The sequence below is a fragment of the Prionailurus bengalensis genome, chromosome C2 (assembly GCF_016509475.1).
Source record: "Prionailurus bengalensis isolate Pbe53 chromosome C2, Fcat_Pben_1.1_paternal_pri, whole genome shotgun sequence".
Classification (NCBI taxonomy): domain Eukaryota; kingdom Metazoa; phylum Chordata; class Mammalia; order Carnivora; family Felidae; genus Prionailurus; species Prionailurus bengalensis.
Window position 1 is genome coordinate 86,652,901 of NC_057350.1, and position 17,992 is coordinate 86,670,892.

A 17,992-nucleotide genomic window follows, 5' to 3' on the forward strand; every position below is an offset into this window, starting at 1 on the left:
TTCTTAAAGATCCAAATAGCGAATCTTTTTACAGAAAGGGAAAACAAGGCCAACAAATTTGCATACATGTCTAATATGCAACCAGCTAATCAAAGCAAATTTCCTTGCAATGTAAGCAAATTTTTAATACTTTGTAAATTCTAAGTGGAAAGTAACTCCAAACTTACTTGATCATCCAAACACTGTAAAACTTCGATTAATGTCTCCGTTACTTTTCTCTTCCCAAGCATATATGTAGGGCTATATGAAGCTGATGCCTTGTAATGGCAAAACCATCCCTACTTTTTGAGGGGTTGTGGGGATTTGGGGATCCCATGATCAGAATACTAACTGTATTTAAAGTGGTAATCCCACTTCACAAAACAAACCCCAAATATTCCCACAAGGTCCCATCAAGTCACAAATTAAAATTCTTTTAAATATGAGAATGCTACCGAGCACCCCTGAAACACAGTGTGGTTTGTTGTTTTAGTTTTCTGGGACATATTCTCGTTTGCTATACTGGCTTGCTACATATTTATTTGGCTTCAGGTGGAACTGTTACTGCACATTTAAGAATATTCATTACCCTCGACAATCATAAACGAAATAAACGGTGAATGCATGTACTGAGAAGGGAGGAAAAACGTTCTGAGTAAGGCTACACAGTATTTGTTCACGCCCTGTTGCACCAATACCTTTCCCCACAGGAATTTCCAAATACCTCCGGCCAGGTAGCAAAGGGCAAAACACAGAAAAGCCCCAGCTTTGAGCCCAGTAAGGAGGCCATCCGCCCACCCATCAGCCAATCTGAAGCCGTATTCCGCACCTGCCCACTGCTTGAGCGACCTTTCCCCTACGGCCCGCGGCGGTCCCCTTTTACGACAGTTTTCCGGCCTAATTTGCGGCCGCCACTGCCGTATTTCCTGGGCACCTGTGTCTGAGCGATTTGTGCCTGCTCGTGTCCGCGTCGCTCTCTGGTAGGGGCGTGAAATTTTGTGGCTGCGGCATTTGGCCTGGAATGAACCGCGCTCTCGGTGGAGGCCGGGGAGCCGAGCCAGAGCCATGGTGAGTGCGGTTTTCTGGTCCCCTGGGCGATCTCGGGCCCAGGCCACAATCTCAACTCGTGACCTGGGTGGGAGGAGGGGAGCCGAGGTTGTCTCCCCAGTGAGACTCTGAAGATGTAGGGCCCCGAAGAGTCGCACCCTGTAGGACACAGAGCTGCTGGCACAGCTCTCTAGGGCCTTTGTGTTCTACTATGGCCTTTGTGCAGGGGGGGGGGGGGGGGTGCAGTCCCTGGTCCGTTGTCTCCGAGGCTGAGAGATTAGTGGAAACGCGTTTGATTAGATCTGCCCTTCCGCAAACATCCTAACAGTACCTTCTCTACTTTGCTCTTTTTCCTTGGCTCTTGCCGATACATCTCTTCTCGGTTCCTGAACACATTTGGGCGTCGGTTCTGTGGTCGAGAGACGCCCCAGTGCCGAAGGCACTCTGAAAAGCGAGTCTAGTGAAGTCCACATTTGACGTTGAGATGCGTTATCAGAATTCTACAGTGACCTTAAACGGTTCTTTCTCTAGCAGAAATTTTATTTCCATTATTCTTGATTGAACTTGAATGTGGCCTCATTTGCCCGGAGATGCAAAAGACGTTTTCAAAGGGAGGGAAATCATTTTTTTCACTGCTGTAAAGGTAAATATGCAAGTCCGCTCGCCCTTCCCTTTCACAGTGAAAATCCAGTATCTCTACAATGAATTGGACATAAAAGTCCTTTTAAAGGGCCATTGGGTAGGATATTTTCATCCTAAAAGTTGTTTCTCCCTTTGAAATAAAACTTGTGATGAGGTGGAATGGGAGAATGGGTACCATAGGGAAGGGTGATAATTAAAAGAAGTAAATATTTACTCTGCTTCCCCTTACCAGGCCAGTACAGTGGTAGCAGTTGGACTGACCATTGCTGCTGCAGGATTTGCAGGTTTGTTTATGGTTTGGAAGTGGAAATGAAGCAGGGAAAGTTGGAGACTTTTTAATTATTTTGTTGCTTTTGTTTTTAGGCCGTTATGTTTTGCAAGCCATGAAACATATGGAGCCTCAAGTAAAACAAGTTTTTCAAAGTCTACCAAAATCTGTAAGACTTACTAAACATTTTTGCTAATTCTTTGCTGTGTTATGAAGCCCAGAGTCACATTTGAAGAGGGTAAATTTCCAAACACCCATGAAGCTCTTAAGAGATTACTTTGGGCCCCTTCTCTTGCTTCCCGCAAGAAGGGTTCTGAGCTTTGTAATGTTGTTACCCTGAAAAAAAATCAAAATGTTTTGTGTGACAGAATTGGGGCTGAGGGATTAACACAATTCTGGTACCATGAAAATCAATTCTACTTCATTGTGTAGATACTATTAACTCCAGCATCATTTGTCCACAAATTCTTGCCTTCCCTCATCTGCTCTACATCACAAAAACACAGGAATCTAGGAATCTGAAGGGATCCATTCTTAACTGTGTGGCCCTGGCATTCTCTAATAGATACTTGGATATCACTGGAATTAAGTAGGCTATAGAGTATGACTGGATATGAATGTCACACCTTCCATGGTCACAGTTCAGAATGAAATTGGCTGTGGCAGCCTGTTGAGTATTTATTTTTATTGTTGTGATTGAATGTGAGAGAATAGAGTGATGGTGGGCTTTACCAATATGATCTCTGACATAACAAGGTCAGGAGAGCTGGTAGCATAATTTTCTCGATACTTAGTCTTGTTTTAGTAGTTGCCTTGACCCTCAAAATACCCTTGACTCACTCATCTGAAAACATCTCCAAATCCTTTTCTTGAGGCACTTGTTTTTCTAAAACATATAATCATATTCTTATATCAAATTTTTATCTGTAACACAGCTAACTTGGAATAATCTTCCTGTTATTCCCAGAACTGGCTTTGAGGCACTGTTGTTTTGTCTTACATTTTTAAGACAGTTTTTCTGGGGGAAAAAAAAAATATGGATGTTTAACAATCATTAAAGTATTTGCTGCTACTTACAAAGCTAAAATACCATAGGAGTTGCAGTTAAAATTCTCTGAAAAGTCTTAATTTTTCTGCTGTTTCTAGGAACAGTTATCAAAATTAAACTTCCAGTTTTTCAGTTATGAACTTTAATAAACATTCAGTTTATTCTAATAACCCATTTTTACAAATGCATTTCCTCTTTCAGGCTTTCAGTGGTGGCTATTATAGAGGTGGGTTTGAACCTAAAATGACAAAACGAGAAGCAGCATTAATACTAGGCGTAAGGTAAATAATTTCTAATATTTGTAATATTTTTCTACAATTCTAGAGCTATGAGCAAACAAAAAGATCTTTTGTTAAGAGTTATAATAGTTGTATACATTTTTAAGATCTAAACACTCCCTACAAGTCCATTGAGAAGGCACTCTGGTACATAAGCACTCAATTCATTGAAAGGCTTTTAAACAGATAATTGCAGTGCTCAGTGTTGTTCTCTAGAACACTTTTTTTTTTTTTTTTTTTTTTTTGTGGTGAAATTCTGCCTTCATTTCCAGATACTTAAACATGTTTTACCTTTCAGTAAAAGGGTTTTTAGGATTATCAAGTTCAACTAATTTTTTAAGAATGTCTTATTTTTCTAAGGAGCGGTTTAGTTCCTTGATTCAGAATATTCATCTTCCTTATGTGATATGAAAGAAGTTCCTAAACCACTTCTCATATTGTTTTGATGACTTGACTCCAGTTTCACAGCATCTTTAATTGGCTTTTATATACAATTTTTTTATGTGATCCAGACATAGTCTGAAGTAAACTATACCTTTTCCTTTTTAAATTAGCCCTACTGCCAATAAAGGAAAAATAAGAGATGCCCATAGACGAATTATGCTTTTAAATCACCCAGACAAGGGTAAGTACCTGTTAAATTCTTACACATGTTTTAAAGTGACTAGTTGTTACTAGTGGAATAATTTCATATTTAATTCTTGGCTATTACAAGGGAAATGCTTAAATCTGTGTGTAAGCACTGTTGCCCAGGCTGGATCCGTTTTCCGGTGTCTTAAAATTATAAATCCTGAGTGAAAAAATTTATAGAATAATGACCATGTCATTTGAAAGTAGGGGTAAGCATTAACAATGTTTTCAGATCTTAAGTAGTGATAAAATGTGACTTCTAAATACTATTAATACTACTGTTTTTTTTTGGGGGGGGGGAGACATTCTTAAAGGAAATGTTAAGTTTCAAACTAAAAATTTAATTTTTTCTATCCATTTAGACCTTTGAACTATAGGTTTCCTAGTTAGAAACCTATAGGATATATTTCTCTCTGATACATGTCTAAGCAGCCTTGGCTGTGTTCAAAGAAAGCAAATAATTATTTAGGAATACCAAAATAGAGACCACAAAATACATGTTCCAGTGCACAAATCTTTTTACTTTCGTACGATAGGCCTTTCATTAAGAGTGTTTTGAGTTTAAACTTGGTTGTGATTGTTTTTATCTGACTGTAGTAGCCTCCTTTAACGAAATTTAGCTTGCATTAACTGGGGGGGCTTCTGATTCATTAAGTATAGTATGGTGCCTGTAACATTGCATTTCTACCAAGCTTCTTACTGGGATGCTGATGCTTGCTGGTCTGAGAATCACACTTTGAGAATCATTGCTCCAGCAGAGTAGTAGGAAAGCACCTGCAGATAACATCATGAAGGCACAATTAGTAACATGAAAAGAGAAAAACTGTGAAGGATAGAAAAGGAGTGCAAATCATAGTGGGGTCTTTCCAACAAAGCTCAGAAACCTCTGAGAACATCATGTTTTCAAAATAACATAGTACCATAAATTCATGTTCATTTACAACTTATAATCATCATAAATAGGTAACATACACCATTTCAAGGTCACATGTGGAGGTGTTTTTAATCCTATTTGTCAAGTTTAAGTTTTTAAAGGTGCCATTTTTGTGGAAATATTCCTCATGTGATTTTGTTTACTGTTGATCATACATATTACCATACATTTGGTGATCTGGTTGCAGTGTCCTCATTATTTTCTGCTAATTCCACCTATCAGATGAGCATAGGGATCCTTGAAGAGAATAGGTTTTCACCAAGCAGAAATTAAGAAGCCATATTATAACTATTCCTTTTGGGGTGCCTGGGTAGCTCAGTCGATTAAGCAGCTGACTTCAGCTCATGATTTTGCGGTTCGTGGGTTTGAGCCCCGCGTTGGGCTCTGTGCTGACACCTCAGAACCTGGAGCCTGCTTCTGATTCTGTGTCTCCCTCTCTCTCTCCCCCTCCCCCACTCTGGCTGTGTTTCTCTCTCTCAAAAATAAATATTAAAAAAAAATTTTTTTAATAAAATAACTATTCCTTTTTTCTTTCTTCCTATAGGAGGATCTCCTTATATAGCAGCCAAAATCAATGAAGCTAAAGATTTACTAGAAGGTCAAGCTAAAAAATGAAGTAAATGTGTGAATTTTAAGTTCTTGTTAGTTTATGTATATGCGTGCTAGCTTTTTATAATAAAAGGCCTCAAAGCTACAAATTTTAAAAATGATTTAGCGCAAGCTAAACCAAAGCTTGGGTATAAGTTTCTTTGAATTTGAGGATTTTAAATCAGATGATAAAATATTTGGAGATTTAACACTCAGTAATTACAGATAAATGCATACCATCTGAATAGAAATATTTTTCATTATTCATTTAGCAAGTAATTTCTTACCCACTTCAAGGCAAAATGAATGTGACAGTCTGACTTTGAAAGGGCTCCCAATCTAATGGGATGCTGATAAACTGGTAATTAAAATACAGCGGGGATAGGGGCACATGGATGGCTCAGTCTGTTAAGCATCTGACTTCAGCTCAGGTCATGATCTCACAGCTGTGAGATCAAGCCCCACATAGGACTCTGCACTGGGCATGAAGTCTGCTTAAGATTCTCTCTCTCCCTCTCCCAGGCTCACACACGTGCACACATGCATTCTCAAAAAACAAAAACAGAAACAGTGGGGTGTTAGGATGGCATGAATTCACACAGGTTTGTTATAGGAGGGATTCATCTTATTGTGAGAAAAGGCTGTTCACAGTTCAGAAAACTGACCCCACTGCTTGTAACCTTAAATTTTAAAAATGAATTTAGGTACATCTTTGACCTAAGAAATATATCTAACTATATTATTGACAATTTAGATTTCATACGTTAAAAACTGTACCACTGTAAGATGTTAGAATATAGGTCTTGTTTTTAATCAAGAAAATAATTACATTGTATTGAACTAGCCACTTAAATGCAAGAAATATATATATATATGCATAATAAAGTTTTGCATTTGCTATAACCAAGGTTAACCATAATTAGTAAAACTGAAATGAAATGCTCTCAGTTATCAAAATACTCAGCTTGGACTACTGGAGAATTTATACTCCTATTTAAATGATATTTGAGGGTAAAATGGCTATTGGCCTAAACCTCAAACCTAGGGATCTTAACCACAAGACCTGTATAAAACATATGAAGTAGTCTGTGGCCACCACTGGAAATACTATCTTTAGCTCTAAAATGGTAATTTATAGTACCCGTCATCTAAACCTTTAAGTCATCTTAAAGTTCCTAATTGTCAATGGAGAACACAAGACCTTCAAGGTCAAAATGGTGGAAGGCAATCATATTTAGTGTTGGAATGTGTTTACCTGCGCTTCAGAGTTGGGTTAGACCTGCTCTAGGTTTACTTCCCATCCTGTTTCCTTGTTTAAAATCTGATCGAGTCCACTTGTTAAGATTTAGAGTATGAGAAAGCACCAGTTTACAGCAGCCATGGGTGTTACATATGAGAAGTCTTTTTTAGTAAAGAGGTATGAAGGTAGTTGTGATTCAAAGTAGTTATGTTCTAGAAGTTACTGAAACACTGAATTTAACAAACACCGAACCATTTGTTCATACCTCTGAACTTCTGGGTCCCATTTTTATCAACCAGTCAATATATAACCTTGTTTTATGTGTGCTTCTATTTAAAGACATCTTATTCATGTTGTTGATTCATTAACATTAAACTTGTAGTCAACAATATGGCTCCTGTCAGCATAGCGCAGCCTTGTGTTTAGGAATGCTAGGCAGCACTTCACTAGGCTTGAGGACAGTTAAACAGGAAAGCCATCAATAAGGACAAAAATGTGAAGAACTTGGCATTAAATGGACCACAGAAGGCATACTTGTTTACAGTATAAATGAAACAAGGCAAGCTTCACTTTGGGCACTGGGTGATTAAATTTTCACTACTCTTTATGGCCACGAATGACTAGGAAAAGTACCTACACATGTTGATTTTGGGGTTACAAATTTTACCAAGTAGGTGAATTTGCAAATAAGAAATCTAATGAAGAAGACCAACTGTATTTTGGCTTACTAACCTTTTATTTCAGTCTTTTCGACTAATCAAGTTTCTTGAACAAGAGCTTTAAGAGATATCAATTAAAACTAAAAACAAATTTTTGAAAGACAAATAGAGTGTTAATATGCCCACAGGCAGTCAAGCATGAACCTTGAAAGGGAAAATGTCATGTAGTAGGTATATTTTTAGGTGTGTAATATAAATAGCACACCTGTTTAAAGGCAAATATTAAGACAATGAAAAATGCTTTAAAATAACACTGAGCACAACAAAGCATGTTTTTCTTTCACAGTAATCAGTTTTATTTCCTCTAGGCTTACCTTAAATGGAAGAATCCACATTTCATTATAGGCTATTAAGCACTCCTACCATTTTTCTTGGGGAAAGGTCACTTGCGAGAGGGCTTCCAGATCATAGAGGGTAATTGATTCAAGTATGATCTGTGTAAAAGAGCCTTCCTCTTTAATTTTTTTTTTTTTTTATGAAATACTTGATGTGTAATGTTAACGCTGACTACTTTAACAGTGTGCTAGACAAGTAAGCATTTAAGCGTTTCACAAGGAAACAATAGTGAGATTAAGTAATTTACCCAAAACAGCATTCTGAATGAGAAGGCTGATCTTTCTCAAACCTAAAGTTCCATGCTTTGTTAACCTCTGCACTGTGGTACCCTTCACATATTTGAAAACCCAGGGTTATTTGCCTTAGTGGTAAGGAAATTTGAGTCTGGGACTTTGTCCTTACACTTTCAGCTTGGGGCCTTTTTATCAGTAGGTACTCAAATGGTTTTTTAAGGGTGGGGTGGGGGGGAAGTGGAGGTATGAACACAACACTGGGACATAGGAATATCTGGAATACCAGAGATTTAGTTACCCTAATTTTGCCTTGACTGCCTCAGAGTTGACATTATGAGTCCTATGCTGCTTTATAAAAAATGCTTTGTTGGTGAGGAAAGTAGGGCATAATAAGTGGTTCTCAAAGTTAAACCTTTTCCCTCTCTTATTTTCCAAATGATGGAAATACCTATGGGGGGAAAAAAATTGGGATGCTTGGGTGGCGCAGTTGGTTAAGCGTCCAAGTCTTGATCTCAACTGAGGTCATGGTTTCACCATTTTTGAGTTCAAGCCCCGCATCAGGCTCTGCACTGATACTGCAGTCTTGCTTGGGATTCTGGTTCTACTTCTCTCTGACCCTCCCCCACTTGTGCTCTCTTTCTCAAAATAAACTTAAAGAAAATTCCAGTTCTACAAAATCAGTATCCCAGAACACCCAAACCATTCAAGAACTTGTGTGAAAATAGGTGGAATATTCATACATATGTATTCTAATTCTAGAAGATTGATTATATGGTTTTCTCTGCTATCCTTACTCTAGAATCGAAGCAAAAAAGGGCATAAGGCAGCTAGAAGTAAAAAGTAGGTAACTAGCATCTTTAATACAGGGGTAAAACCCTAAGCATGTTAACTGTGCCACACTACAGTTATATTCAGCGTACTGAAAATGTACACCTTACCTTAAACCCTGAGTCAGAAATGATTATTTAAAAAATTCACTCAGGCAGAATGCTTCAAAGAGTTGACAAGTCACGTTTACGTTTCAACACTCAGGCTAGAATTGAAACAGTTGTTTCAATGGGAGAACAGGATAGAAAAAATATCTAAATTTGAGATAAAGTACAAAAACACTGTTTAAAATGTTAGAGTGGGTTTTTGGTTATAAAAAAGAATCTTGGACTGAAAGTAACCTTGAGTACCAGGAAACATCAATGACCTAAGCTCCTTTTGCTCTTGGCACTGTTGAGTACTGTGTATCTCTGCTTTAACAGCCAAAGCCAAGTGTTGCCTTAGCAACAGAATATAGAAGGAGCTTCTATCCAGTGTTACTAGTTTTTCCTGACCAAAAGACAATGTCTACAATCCAGTGTTAAGGTCTAATATGAATATGTTAACACTTGCTGTTACCTTAGTACAAGTGCAATTAATGGCATGTCAAAAGTAATGTTTACATTCTTCTTTACAACCTGAAAATGGGCAGGTTGAAAATGAAGCTCAAACAGGTTGACACAAGCTCCAAGGCAATATAAATTGGTTTATCCACAAAAACTGTGGGAAATTTTTTGCAATACTCTCTAAATTAAAAAATGAGCAACTACTTTTGACAATGCAAGTAAAAAAGTTACAAAATTATTCACAGAATACCCCTGTAATTTCACCCCAAGAAAAATTTACCAATCACTGAAACAAATTTGGCAAGTTATTAACTAGTATACTAGGGAATAGTGGGGCTTTAGGACTGAGATCAGTGAAAAATAATCTTGCCCTTGCTTTTTGCTATCTTTAGACTGCACATGGCATAGTTGGAAATGTCTGGTTTAAGTACACAGAAACTCCCAATTCTATAAACCTATACCTGCAATTTTCAAATTACCAAAGAAGTAATACGCAAACCAAATGTATTGGTGGAGATCCTCTTAAAGAGAAAGCTACATGATAGTCTACACCTTATTTCAGTACTTGAAGTAGTAATATAGAAGGTACAGATGATTCTTTATAACGTGATCCGCTGATAACCTTTTAAAAAACAATATATTTCTGAGTGTATGTACATCTCTCACCACTAAGGGGTTTTCAGGATGATTAGACTCTTGGTTGATTTCTAGAGTAAAATGATCATACTTAAAAAATCATACATAAGAAAATGCCACGTTTGTAGGAAAAAATGGTCAACTGTGGCAATCTCCTATATTTCAACATATTGGACTTTCAACGAGTGCAACTTCAAATTACTACCACTTGCCAAAATTTAACTATACATAGCAGACTGATTGTTTGAGTTTCTGAAATAAAACCCAAATGCTATCAAAGGTTGTGACTACTATCCATTCAAGAAAGCTTTCTAATAAAGTTTAAAAAAGGAGTCCCCAAATTCACTATACCAGATGTCCTTATAAAAAACATAGGGGATCCTGGGAGGGGCCCCTGAGTGGCTTGGTCCATTGAGAGTCCCTTGATTTTCAATTCAGCTCAGGTCATGATCCCAAGAGCAGAGCCTGCTTGGGATTCTCTCTCTCTGCCCCCCCCCCCCCCCCCCCCCCCGCCTGCGTGTGCACTCTCTCAAAAGAAAAAAGGTATAGGTGATCCAAACCATAATAGCAAAGGTAGGAAACTCAGTGAGGATTCACACCATCCTTTTATCTTTTGGAATAATGCCAAACACAGAGATCCAGTTCAATCCAAATTCCTTAAAGCCTTCTAGAAAATCCAAGTGTAAAAGTAATTTACCTTTACTCTCCAATAATCACCAGTACAGGGCTTAATGCATTACAATCAGGTTTTCCATTCATCTGTCCTTCCTTAGATTAAAAGCTTTATTGTAGGCATAGCCTATGAGAAAACTAGGTTGATTTCAACCTCAAGAAAATGCAAATCTGTGTGAAGTTGTATTTGGTATTATTATCCAATCAAAGTGCAACATTGTTAATATGCCAACTCCGCAGAGACCTCTCTCAAATTACAAATCAGATTTCTAGCAAATAACAGCTACAAAAATACCGGATGTTAGCATCGAGGTGATGGATCCAAGCTACTAAAGAATGGCTGACATGGAGATCCAGAAAACAATAAAATACCAGCTACTTTTGCCTCTTCCTCAGTAACTTACTAGTGTTTCTGCTCTTAGATATTTTACTTCCCTACGTGTACCTGTATTTGTTTTGCACAACTATTTAGGCAACTTCCCTCAGTCTTGTTCTAAAGAATGTCTGAGGTTTTCACGAACAGTTCGATGTCCTGCTTCTCTTAACTCCACATTAAAATACACAAAACGACTTAAAAATTGGTGTATTCTTAGTACAATTTTACCAAAGGTGACTGTTTTACCAAAGGTGACTGATCTATCAACAAAGACCCATACACACCATTTTGCAAGTTTTAGGCCCACTGAAGGCTTTAAAAAGGTGATTCCATGGGCGCTTGGCTCACTCAGTTGGTAGAGTATGCAACTCCATCTCAGGATTGTGAATTTGAGCCACACGTCCAATGTAGACATTACTTAAAATCTTTAAAAAATAATGAAATGAAAAGGTAATGCCAAACCCAAGATCCTAGGCTTGCCAAAGTTTCAGGAAAAGATTTTTATCCCCACATAATCTTAATAAGCTTCCAGATGTGATTTCACATAAGTATACTGAAATATGGGGGTTGCACAAGACATTTGGGCTTTTCTGTTGAGTGTCTTTTAGCATGGCCTAACTTAGCAGTAAGTTTTCCCAGAGCAACATCTCACTTAACTGGTGTAGTAGCCAAAAAAACATACATCCCTCTCAAATAATCTGGTGGGCTACCTAATCACCAACAGCTACCGCCTTTGGGGAATAGGCTTTTTTGAATCAGAGTATACGGTATTTACCCAAGAAAAGACTCATGGTTCTGCAGTACAGAAGATGCTGGGTTTAGTCACTTGTAAATAATGAAATCTTGATACTAATTTCCTAGAATGTGGTTATTCTGAACAACTGCTTGTACAATACCCACTTTCTAAGATGGTTTTAGGTTACTTTCTCAGTGAAACAATCTTTATGGCAGAAGAATCTTAGTGAATCTATTGTACATGGAAGAAAATGAAAAATCATTTTTTTCTTTACATCGTATTTACCACTTTGGGGATTAATGAAAATTCTCTTAACTTGTAATTAATCTGTAACCCTGTTACTCTAGACAAGAATTAAAAGGCCAACAGTTTTACTTCTTTCTTTTGATGGTTAAAAAAGACATCTGTGGGTTAAGTTTTTTTTTAAACTCAGGATATGATTTGATACTGTTATTCAAAATCCAAGGATTGCACTATTCATACCACACCTTACTTATAAATTCTATTATTAGGATTTTAGGGAAATGCAGTTAATGCCATCACATGTTAACCTCAGTGATAATAAACGTGAGGTCTAGGGTTATATGTACACTGACCTGACAATTATTACATTTTTAGCAATACCTTGAAATGTCTTTCAGCCATTATAAATTAACTAAAACCACTTAACAGTTTTATGCACATAACAAATTAACACAAATTATGCACATAAAAAACACTTTCAAACATCAAGTGACAGAAAGGGCTGTCTTTCTTGCTCAGTGGTCTATATATACCACTATAGAAAAAAATCCTCCAGTAAATCCACAATTATCTGATATGACCTCACAATTATCTGCATAATTATATCATTATTACTCTTTGAAACACTTTATGTGAAGTCTTCATCTTCCTAAAATTAAGTAATGTGGCTAAAATATATACAAAAAATACAATCATTAGTTTGACAATCTTCAAAATTATTTCCTTGAGAATCAAAAACCAAGTTCATGGTCTACTTCTTACTTAAAAATTGCTCACCATTCTGATTTATAAAAATATTTTTTAGTAAATTATCAAAGGCCAAAGTAAAATTCTGCATTTTATCCCATTGCCTTCCAAAAGTTGCCTTTGAGTAGGTTATAAAACTTTTCCTAATTATTAAATGTATGACCAATTCCCTAAGCCAATCTATTCTAACAGACTAAATTTTAAGCTTTCAGAGGTTTCATTACAAAATAATTAACTCATCAATTAATATTTTTATACTATTTATGAGCAAGTAATGCTTTTTTAAAAGCAATTAGGATAACTATTCTAGGCCTATTACTAGTTCCAACTACTATGCTATAAAAAGTATACTGGTATAAAAAGTAGAAAGTTAAAAATCAGCAAATGGAAGATCAAAGTTTATTTACTACCTGCATACAAAAACATATTGCACATCAAACAACCAAAATCAAAAAAAAAAAAAAAAAAGAAAAGAAAAAAGAAAAAAAGGAAAAGAAAAAGAAAAAAAGGAAAAGATACTCTACTGAAGACTAACATGTACTTTTATACAGAATAAACCTGGAAATTGATCTTTTCAGTAGTTCAGGTTATCTCTGAAATGGACATGACTAATTCAGCTTAGTGTTTTAACTAAAGCTATGTTTGATTTTTAAATACTGTACACTTTAATAAATAAACCAAACAAAGCCTCAATGTAGAACAGTCACTGCCAATATCACCCAGTGTCCCTGCAGATGAGAGTTTAACAAATGTATTCCAGTGGTCTGCAGATTTTCCTCAACATACAGCATTTAAAAAACACATTAAAACAGACCAGTTTCCAGACTAAACTAATGAAGAATTACAATTCAGTGCAAAATATTTTAGACTGCATTTCATTCTAGTTTTCCTCAGGTGAAGAAGTGGTTGCATATTATTAAAAATGTAACAAAAGCAGCTAATGCTTTCATAAAGAATATTACGTTAGGGATCCCACCCCACCCTCCTCCCCCCATCTCTGCCATATTTTGAAAACAAAATAACATTTCCTATAGCCAGCAACTTTTTTTAATGTTACATATACTATTCTCAAGGCACATCTGATGATATATTTTATAACACAGTAGGTGTCAAAGTATGTTTAACATATGATTTCTTCAGGATCCCTCCCCTTTCTGAATTCCAAATGGAGGAACTGAAAGTGCGATGTAAAGACTGGCGATCCATATTCTATCTTTGGCAAGCTTGTACAAGCACTATTGTAAAATGTAATGTAAAAGAACTGTAAACTAGGAACTTCTTCAGTTTATGAAACACCATTCAGGACTGCTGCTTCTTGAGTGTTTTCTTCTTTTAAGGTATTAATCTTTTCTTCTCCTGGAGTACGCTGTAGCTTAGAAATTTCATCGCCAGAAGCACTAGTTGGGCCATTTATTGCCTTTTCTGAAGGACCATGCTCTTCAATCACATCTTTTGCCTGCCAAAGGGAGACAACTTTTTCAACTTCTTTATAAATGAAATCTATAGCTGAGGAGGAAAACAGCTATATAAACATTAGCTAATAAATCATTTCAGTTTCACATACGACATTGGATCAAAGAATTAAAATGTTCTTAAAAGTTTCAAAGCATATACCAATGTATTCCACCTCTACTGGTCTTTCAACTCTATCTCTAGTACCTAGCAGTCCTTAACAACAGGAAGAATCTGGACTTGTTTACTGAAAACTTGAACCTAATTTAATTTTAACCACTGGAAAGCTCACCATGTAAAAGATATAAGGTTAATACCCTAAGCAAATAATGCCTATTTTACTCACCTTTACATTTCACATCTGTTAAAGCATTTAAAAGACTTGACACTTAAAGAGGTCTATAGCTATCACTGAGAAGAGATATATATAGCCTACTGCTCCCCAAATTAAGCCAATAGTCTCTGTCCAATATCTTTGGATAGAATGAATTTTACAAATGCTATCTGGAATTCTAAATGAAAAGTATTCCAGGCTCAAGCATGCATATCTTCAGTTACCTGGGGCCAAGAACAAAACAAAGAGTAGTCTTTAAAATATTATTTGTCTAGTTGGGGAAACAAGTGATCATACAATAAGATAAGAAGTAAACATAAAGCTAAACCATACCAAAAAAAATAATAAAATAATAAAATAATAAAAAACAAAAACAAAAACAAAAAAAACAGAAACAAAAACCAAACCAACAAAACCTACAGGTTAAATTCTCCTTACCATTTCTTTCTTGTTTTTAGCCAAAGTTTCCCTTGGGATGTTTCTTTGTCTGCTCTGAGACTCAGCTCTAGAAATATAATCTGCAACTGTGACTGTTGAAGATGAGAAAAAAATTACAGGTGTTGAAAAAATATTTCTAAAGTTTATTTATGGATAAAGAGTAATTTTACTTTTAAAATAAACTGACGGTGGGTAACCCAATTTCAAAATTTTAAGCTGGGTACCACCTCCAACCAAAAACAAAGCTTGAAAAATGTGCCTGTGATTTAGTGCTGACAATAGAAAATTCCAAGCTGGAGATCAAGGAAGCCTAGATTTAAGTCAGCTTTCTTAAGAATCCAGCCATTGCTTCTGGTTGACTCCACGGTTGGGATAAAGTTTGATATAGAAATCCACAACCAAGAATAGGAAATGCAGCATTCTCAGCCCAGTGTTTGCAATTCTCAGTGGGGAAAAAATGGGGCACATTTGGTGCAAATCACGGTGTGCTATACTTCACCAGAGATATAAAAGATGTACTCATATATTAGTTGTTTTTGTTTTTTTGGTTTTTTTTAAGTACAAGATATCCAAATGTGGTATTTTACAGTCCTTCTTTTAACATTTCACACTAGAAACCATTGTGAGTGATCTAAAATAAAAAACTACAAGCAAACTAAAGATGGCAGACCATCACCCTAAAAACGTGGACATTAATTCTGGTGGGGAAAAGGGCCGCCATTAATTCTGTAACAATCCCTTCCCTGCTTCAATAATCTTTCAAGGGACTAACTGAAGTGTTATGTGTGTTTGCAAGGAACTGGATGGCAATAGTGACATAAGAAAAAGACTAACACAAGCTAACACCCTTCTGCCAACCCAAGTGGAAAAAAATGATCTCTGTTCTACAGGTACTCTGGCCTCACTTTACACCTCAACCCTTTCTCTTTAGGACTTTATAGCTTAGAATTTACTGATTTGAAGAAATGTCAAAATGATTGCTCTCTTTCAAAGAATTATTTTCTCCCAGAAACTGGTGACGAAAATCTCTGATTATGTGAAATACAAGGTATTTTAAATTACAGGATGAGAGCAGGTTTATGTAAAGAATGAAAACTTCAAGTAAATTTTAAATTATTTATTTAAAGTCACTAGGGGAGAAATGGTCAGTCCATTAGTTTCAAATTATATGAAAATAAATCATTTTGATAAAATAAGAAAGCTGGATGGTATTTACAATTCACTTTTTTTGTGATCACAAATTAACATAATCCTTTTATAAGATCCAAGAACGTTCTGAAACTACTAATCTTTTTAAATCTCAAAAAACCACTTAATTCAGAATGCAAATCATTTATTAGAAACAGCACTAAATAAAAGACGTTTCCTGTCTAAAACTGCCTCTTGTCTTCCAAATTGTAAGAAACTCACTGTGCTCATTTTGAAGCTTTTAAAATCATTTAAATCCACTGTTAATTTATAAAAACATTTAGTAATAGTTTCCACAATTAAGAAGAGGAATACTATCAAGTCCATTTCATTATTATGTACACATATATGGTGGCAAAAACATTCTAGAAATGATTCTAGTTTGTGTAACACCTTCATGAATTCATTCTGTTTCCATAGTTCAACCCTTAGTGGCACCCGGAAGAACTCAGCTACTTGGAAACCCTTCTGCATAGACAGACATATTGCTAACTTTGAGTATGTGACAATTGTTAGAACCCTTCATCCACTATGCACACACACAGAATAATATACTTTTTTGATATGGGTATCAACATTAGAGGCACATAGCTGGAAAGGTAAAAACTTACCAGTGCCCCTCCCCCATAAAGGGAGGTACAACTAAAAACAAACTCAATTGACTCAAAACCTGTTTATAGCTAGTCTTTACAATACTAGCCACTTAAAAGGTCAATGAAGATTAATTAATAATTAGAAAAAAAGATAGGCAATTTGTGCAGCATAATTTGGACTGTAGAATTTCCTAAGTGGTCTAAGTAAACCAACTTGACACAAGTGTTATAATCACATTCTTATTAGTAAGGAATATTCACTGCTTAATTTATACTAAAAACAAGAAATCTTGAGCAAATGAGAATAAATTAAATTATATAAGGGAATGTTGACATTTTAGGAGGCTACTTTCCTAGAAGCACTGCCAGGGGCAAGGAGAAAATGATGTGCCTGTTCCATTAATCCTATCTTGGGGGGCTGGGGGGGGGGGCTTTTAACAGTTTTTTAGGGGGAGGCGGCGGAAAGGCAGGCTAGGGAACAAGAATTTCTAGGAAAAGTGGCAATCCAAAGAACAGAGTAAAATAGGAATAAATGCACTATAGAACACAAACCATATTACTGGACACCTCAAACTACTCAATTTTCAATTAATATCATACAGAAAAATCTGCCTCTTCCTTAACACCACTATGTTTTTGATGTCCACTGACTTAATAAACCACCATCTAGTTAAAAAATTATGTTATATGTTAAACCCACAATGTAGCTTGAATTTTCTTATTTATAAACTATGACCAGAAAGAACTGTATTCACCACTGTGCCAACTTTATGATCGCTTGATCTAAAGAATATTTCTAACACTACAGAGAGAAGAGAAAGGAAAGCAATAAAAAAACTTGGTGGAAACTTTCTATTTTTGACAATATTAAATTCCTTTTAAATTTACAACTACCTTTAAAACACGGACTTTTCTTCAAGAATGGAACTAACACCTTTAAAACCAGTTTTCCCAAATGTCTCTGCAACCACTAAACCTAAAATATTAAAGATACTTGAATTTACATTCTGTATTTGGGGAATACACACCCAAAAATTTGCTTTTGTAAAGAATGCAGAAAATGATTAGTTCAAAAGGGGTTTATTTTTGGTGCACACATTTTCTTCATTGTGAATATACACGTGATTCTCTGTACACAGAAAACGGAATTATGTTCAAAATAATATAGACACAGCAAACAAGTTTCTTTGAAGTTACTAAAAATTATGTCTACTTAAATTAACATTCTAAAACTAAGTAAGTACTATTAATTTGAATAGTTA

At 35.9% G+C, this 17,992-nt stretch overlaps 2 protein-coding genes across 10 annotated transcripts in view; one reads left to right on the forward strand and one right to left on the reverse strand.

The window, feature by feature from the left end:
- The first annotated feature begins 888 nt into the window (after positions 1-888).
- Positions 889-5,520, forward strand: DNAJC19 (DnaJ heat shock protein family (Hsp40) member C19). Of its 3 annotated transcripts, none has more exons than XM_043594833.1 (7): positions 919-1,047; positions 1,558-1,669; positions 1,901-1,952; positions 2,032-2,105; positions 3,186-3,265; positions 3,817-3,887; positions 5,371-5,520. In XM_043594833.1, the coding sequence occupies exons 2-7, from the start codon at positions 1,595-1,597 to the stop codon at positions 5,439-5,441; spliced, it is 423 nt and encodes a 140-aa protein (XP_043450768.1). In that variant the 5' UTR covers positions 919-1,047; positions 1,558-1,594; the 3' UTR covers positions 5,442-5,520. The 3 variants fall into 3 exon arrangements, with proteins under 3 accessions (XP_043450769.1, XP_043450768.1, XP_043450767.1); XM_043594832.1 differs by having other exon boundaries at positions 1,561-1,669; XM_043594834.1 differs by lacking the exon at positions 1,558-1,669 and having other exon boundaries at positions 889-1,047.
- Positions 4,393-17,992, reverse strand: part of FXR1 (FMR1 autosomal homolog 1) — a 70,532-nt gene continuing 56,932 nt past the window's right edge. For 4 of the 7 annotated variants that reach the window (XM_043594828.1, XM_043594824.1, XM_043594827.1 and 1 more), the window contains 2 exons: positions 14,950-15,041; positions 13,757-14,181 (listed from right to left, as the gene is read on the reverse strand). In XM_043594828.1, coding sequence (XP_043450763.1) covers positions 14,011-14,181; positions 14,950-15,041 — 263 coding nt within the window. In that variant the 3' untranslated portion in view covers positions 13,757-14,010. Of the gene's footprint in view, positions 4,667-13,756; positions 14,182-14,949; positions 15,042-17,992 lie in introns of those variants that run through there. The other 3 variants (XM_043594831.1, XM_043594830.1, XM_043594829.1) reach the window with 2 other exon arrangements.